A 6,232-nucleotide genomic window follows, 5' to 3' on the forward strand; every position below is an offset into this window, starting at 1 on the left:
TTTTTGCTTAGGATTGTCTTGGCTATGCAGACTTTCTTTGTTTCATATGAAGTTTAAGGCATTTTTTTTCCAATTCTGTGAAGAAAGTCAATGGTAGCTTGATGGGGATAGCTTTTAATCTGTAAATTACTTTGGGCAGTATGGCCTTCATGATATTGATTCTTCCTAACCATAAGCATGGAATGTTTTTCCATCTGTTTGTGTCCTTTCTTATTTCCTTGAGCAGTGGTTTGTAGTTTTCCTTGAAAAGGTTCTTCACATCCCTTGTTAGTTGTATTCCTAGGTATTTTGTTCTCTTTGTAGCAATTGTGAATAGGAGTTCGCTCATGATTTGGTTCTTTGAAAAATAACAATACACACACTCACACCAGGTCATTATATGAAACCATTCCATACTTTTGATCACTATAATTGTTAAAATCTATACTTCTTGTGCACCAATTTACTAGTTTACAGCAATGAAAACTGCAAACATTGTTCTAGATATCATGAAATCATGGTGGGGATTTTGGGGGTACATTTTGGTATATCATTTTCTGATTTGTTTGCTTTTCCTTGATTCTTAACATTTTACTGATCTTTGGGATAAATCCAGTCAACATTAACAACTCATATTTCTGGCTTACAGTAGGCCCACATGTACCTGAGACTTACTGTGTCCCAAACAGAACTCCTTATACTGCCTCCCAACCCTGCTTCTCATACTTCAGAACTGATCATTTAGTACACAAAGAAGACTATAAGGCTAGGCACAGTGGCTCAGGCCTATAATCCTAGCACTTTGGGAGGCCAAAGTGGGCAGGTCACCTGAGATTGGGAGTTCAAGACCAGCCTGACCAACATGGAGAAACCCCATTTCTACTAAAAATACAAAATTAGCTGGGCATGGTGGTGCATGCCTATAATCTCAGCTACTCAGGAGGCTGAAGCAGGAGAATCACTTGAACCTAGGTGGCAGAAGCTGCAGTGAGCCAAGATGGCACCATTGCACTTCAGGCTGGGCAATACGAGTGAAACTCCATCTCAAAAAACAAAAAAGACTGTAAGATTCCATTTTTTAATGTGTGCTTCATAATCAAAGGAATGAGAATACTTTGCATTTCACACTTATTACTAAGGATTTATATTGATAAGTAGAAAATATCCAAGTACACAATTAAGGAGCCATTAGAGCTGCTGGCTGTACTTTACAGATTGTGCTACCTAGCACTGTATCGTTTGTTGGACCCTCTTCACAAAAGAAAGCACATAAATCATGCATCACATGTTAGTTTCTTTCAGTATCATTTTCTAGAATATGGTAGATCAGTACTTCTCACTGTTTAATATTACCCAAACCATCCAGGGACCTTGATACCATATAGATTCTGCTCAGTTGATAAGAGCCATAGAAAAATAAAAACATATTCTGATTTGATTAGAAGGCAATATCAGCTAGAAAGAAGTAGGCAACTTGATTTGATTCAACTGCTAGTATTGAATTTGATGAAACTTGTATGCCTTAATTACAGCACTTCGGTCAATAAATCATGAATTGAGCTACTCCCAATTATTCTAAGCTCAGAAGATCCACTTAAAGAAAATGGTGAAGTTTCAGCTGGGAGTAGTGGCTCACGCCTGTAATCCCAGCACTTTGGGAGGCTGAGGCAGGTGGATCACTTGAGCTCAGAAATTCAAGACCAGCCTGACCAACATGGAGAAACTCTGTCTTGGAGAAACTCTGTGGAAATTTTGTACCACCACACCCAAAATTAGCTGGGCATGGTGGTGCATGCTTGTAATCTCAGCTACGTGGGATGCTGAGGCAGGAGACTTGTTTGAACCTGGGAGGCAGAGGTTGCAGTGAACTGAGATCACAGCACTACACGCCAGCCTGGGCAGCAAAAGCAAAACTCGGTCTCCAAAAAAAAAAAGGTGAAATGTAACTTAGCATAGTATGAACAAACATCGATATTGACTAAAACTAATTTGCTCTTATACATTTTCATGTATTTTCAGATCTGATGCAGAGAGTACAGCTGTCCATCTGGAAGCTCTGAAAAAGTTAGCATTGGCATTGCAGGAGAGAAAGCATGCTATTGAAGATCTGAAAGATCGAAAGCAGAAAATGATAGAGCATCTGAATTTAGATGACAAGGAGTTAGTCAAAGAACAGACGAGTCATTTAGAGCAACGTTGGTTTCAGCTTGAGGATCTAATTAAAAGGAAAATCCAAGTGTCCATCACCAACTTGGAGGAGTTAAATGTGGTGCAGTCCAGATTTCAGGAACTAATGGAGTGGGCAGAAGAGCAACAACCCAACATCGCTGAGGCCCTTAAGCAGAGCCCTCCTCCAGAGATGGCTCAGAACCTTCTCATGGATCACCTGGCCATCTGCAGTGAACTGGAGGCCAAGCAGATGCTCCTGAAATCGCTCATAAAGGATGCAGACAGGGTTATGGCAGATCTTGGTCTTAATGAGCGACAGGTCATCCAGAAGGCTCTCTCTGATGCACAAAGACACGTGAATTGTCTCAGTGACTTAGTGGGCCAACGAAGAAAGTACTTAAATAAAGCCTTGTCCGAGAAAACCCAGTTTCTCATGGCAGTGTTCCAGGCCACCAGCCAAATTCAGCAACATGAGCGAAAGATAATGTTCCGTGAACACATCTGTCTGTTACCAGATGATGTGAGCAAACAAGTCAAAACATGTAAGAGTGCACAAGCCAGCCTCAAGACTTACCAAAATGAAGTCACTGGACTTTGGGCCCAGGGTCGTGAATTAATGAAAGGAGTCACAGAGCAGGAAAAGGGTGAGGTGCTGGGGAAGCTTCAGGAATTGCAGAGTGTCTATGACAGTGTTCTACAGAAGTGCAGTCACCGGTTACAAGAACTAGAGAAGAATTTAGTTTCTAGGAAGCATTTTAAGGAAGATTTTGATAAAGCTTGCCACTGGCTAAAACAGGCAGATATTGTTACTTTTCCTGAAATCAACCTAATGAATGAGAGTGCCGAGCTTCATACACAGCTGGCCAAATACCAGCACATTCTTGAACAATCTCCAGAATATGAAAATCTTCTACTGACGCTGCAGAGAACTGGGCAGACCATCTTACCATCACTGAATGAAGTCGATCATTCCTACCTCAGTGAAAAGCTAAATGCTTTGCCCCAACAATTTAATGTAATTGTTGCCTTGGCTAAAGACAAGTTCTATAAAGTCCAGGAAGCAATTCTTGCTCGGAAGGAATATGCTTCCCTGATTGAGTTGACCACCCAGTCTCTGAGTGAACTTGAAGCCCAATTCTTGGGGATGAGCAAAGTTCCCACTGACCTGGCCGTTGAGGAGGCTTCGTCTCTGCAAGATGGTTGCAGAGCCATTTTGGACGAAGTGGTGGGTCTTGGGGAGGCAGTGGATGAACTGAATCAGAAAAAAGAAGGTTTTCGCAGCACAGGTCAGCCTTGGCAACCAGACAAGATGCTGCACCTTGTCACCTTATATCACAGGCTGAAGCGACAAACAGAACAAAGGGTTAGCTTATTAGAAGACACCACCAGTGCTTACCAAGAACACGAGAAGATGTGCCAACAGCTAGAGAGACAACTGAAGTCTGTAAACGAAGAGCAGTCCAAAGTGAATGAGGAAACACTGCCTGCTGAGGAGAAGCTGAAAATGTATCACTCCCTGGCAGGAAGTCTCCAGGACTCAGGGATTCTACTGAAACGAGTAGCCATACATCTTGAAGATCTTGCCCCACACCTTGACCCCTTGGCTTATGAGAAAGCCAGGAATCAGATCCAGTCCTGGCAAGAGGAGTTAAAACTGTTGACTTCTGCCATTGGTGAGACGGTGACAGAATGCGAGAGCCGAATGGTACAGAGTATAGACTTCCAGACTGAGATGAGCCGCTCCCTGGAGTGGCTGAGGAGAGTGAAGGCAGAACTCAGTGGACCAGTGTCCCTAGACCTCAACCTGCAGGACATCCAAGAGGAAATCAGAAAGATCCAAATTCATCAGGAAGAGGTCCAGTCCAGCTTAAGAATCATGAATGCGCTGAGTCACAAAGAAAAGGAGAAGTTCACAAAAGCCAAGGAACTGATTTCTGCGGATTTAGAACACAGCCTCGCTGAGCTCTCAGAGCTAGATGGAGACATTCAGGAAGCCTTGCGAACCAGACAGGTGGGTGTAATAGGACTTCACTTCTCTTTTTTCTACTCTGCTTATTTGTAAACAGGTACAAGAAATTTTTTTGCTTGGTTGGAATTGCTTCTTTAAATATTTCTTTCTAAATACTACACAGAAGCATCTTCAGCAGTGTCTTAAATGGTTATTTTAATTGTGTTTTTGTTTAGTTTTGTCCTTTTTTTCTTTTTCTGAGACGGAGTTTTCCTCTGTCGCCCAGGCTAGAGTGCAGTGGTGCAATCTTGGCTCACTGCAACCTCTGACTCCCAGTTCAAGCAATTCTTGTGCCTCAGCCTCCCAAGTAGCCGGGATTACAGGTGTCTGACACCACGCTCAGCTAATTTTTGTATTTTAGTAGAGACAGGGTTTCACCATGTTGACCAGGCTGGTCTTGAACTCCTGACCTCAAGTGACCCATCCTCCCTGGTCTCCCAAAGTTCTGGGATTGTAGACGGGAGCCACCACACCCAGCCAGGTTATTTTAATTGTTTATATGCATGGTATTCATTTTATGTGGTTTCCATCTTGACTGCACTTTGCTTATAATGGTGATGCCTCAGTGAACTCTCATCTTGAAAGAGATGATAAATGGTATTAGTAACATAATTAATATATATTAGTACATTGATAGTACAGTTGATTAACAGTGAATAATTAGTGATGCCCTTTGTAAACAAGGTAAAGCCTGGTATTTCTAAAATCAGTGCTAGATGAAGAATCTTAATGGAGAGAGGCAGATGGACAATGCAACCCTGACCTTGCTAGTAAGCTGCTTTCTTGTGGGTTATCCCAGTAGTTGCCCCATTTCTTCCCTCCTTCTGTGGGGATGAGTGCTGTCTTTCTCTTGCTTCCTAATAGCACAGCAAAAGAAAGACTAGAATACTCATAATTACTTGACTTGGGGATAACAAAAAGAAATGGGAGCATGTACAAAACTTCCCAGATTGGCCTAATTACGGCTTGCTCTGGGGCTTACAAGTTCTGTGCATTCAAAAATAAGAAGAGAAAAACAGTGCCTGGAAGATTACTTCCTTCAATTTCCTGGCCTCTTTTCTCCATCTCTGTCTTCAGTCTTTCTGATTCTAGGAGATGTCAGCCAAGCCTTTAGGTAAAAGATAGCTTTCATCAGGATAATGCAGTGGCTAAAGCCTGGGAGAAGGCACATCTGAGTTTTAATAGCAGCTATTTGATCTCAGGGAAATGACATCTTTGAAGTTCTGTTCCTCCTTGTAGAAGAGGGATATTAATGATTCTTTCATTAGGTTTATCTTCTTAGCATCAGGTCTGATGCAAAGTAACCTCGATGAATCTTAGCTCTCATTTAACTTTATTTTCTGCAGAGATTAAGGTTAGCACTTCACATAGTAAAACTTTTAATATTTGGATAAAATCATAATAAACTTCTTCACGTAAAATTTCGAATTTTTAAACTATAGTACACATTAACCTTTTCATGTTGATTCAAGGATATTGTTTAAAACAAAATTTAAACTATTTTTCTAGAGCTATCCATGTAAATAGTTATATAGAATCTAGAATGTAAAGTAAGAGCAGAAGTTACCAGAAATTTTTATTCTTGAAACACATTTGTCAGGTAAGCTTGCTTCTTTTGAGGAGTTCTGAACCAAAATCTTAAATCTATTAAGATGACTGTACTTTTTCCATGCTGTCTTATTGATTATCTTGGTCCAACTAACTAAATATCATGCTTCCTGGGGCATTTCTTATTTCCTCCACTGATTCTATGCTTTGCTGTCCCTCTTCTTTCTTTAATTGGTGCAATCTTATGAGTACTTTCTTTACCATTTCTATGCATCTTCGCTTGCACAGTCGCAGCTTATTGTGTCCAGCCACTGATGCATGGTTAGAGTGTTTCCTTCCCTTCTGGAATTGAATGGACCAGCCTTCCAGACTTAAACTTTACACCTTTTCTATTTTAATCTCTAAAAAAGACTCACAGGTTACTGTTTCACTTCTAGAAATTACTATGTGGTCTGGTAAATGCCAATCTGGAAGTTTGGTGTTGTTATATTTCTTTTTTTTTCCTTTTTCTTTTTCTTTCTTTCTTTC

General features: G+C 40.9%; 1 protein-coding gene across 18 annotated transcripts in view; it reads left to right on the top strand.

The window, feature by feature from the left end:
• SYNE1 (spectrin repeat containing nuclear envelope protein 1) overlaps positions 1-6,232 on the top strand; it is a 529,474-nt gene that overhangs the window by 315,867 nt on the left and 207,375 nt on the right. For all 18 annotated transcript variants that reach the window (XM_017537464.2, XM_037742153.1, XM_037742143.1 and 15 more), the window contains one exon: positions 1,999-4,159. In XM_017537464.2, the coding sequence (XP_017392953.1) occupies positions 1,999-4,159 (2,161 nt within the window). The remainder of the gene's footprint in view (positions 1-1,998; positions 4,160-6,232) is intronic.

Source organism: Cebus imitator, unplaced genomic scaffold (genome assembly GCF_001604975.1).
Source record: "Cebus imitator isolate Cc_AM_T3 unplaced genomic scaffold, Cebus_imitator-1.0 Scaffold6, whole genome shotgun sequence".
In the NCBI taxonomy this organism is placed as follows: domain Eukaryota; kingdom Metazoa; phylum Chordata; class Mammalia; order Primates; family Cebidae; genus Cebus; species Cebus imitator.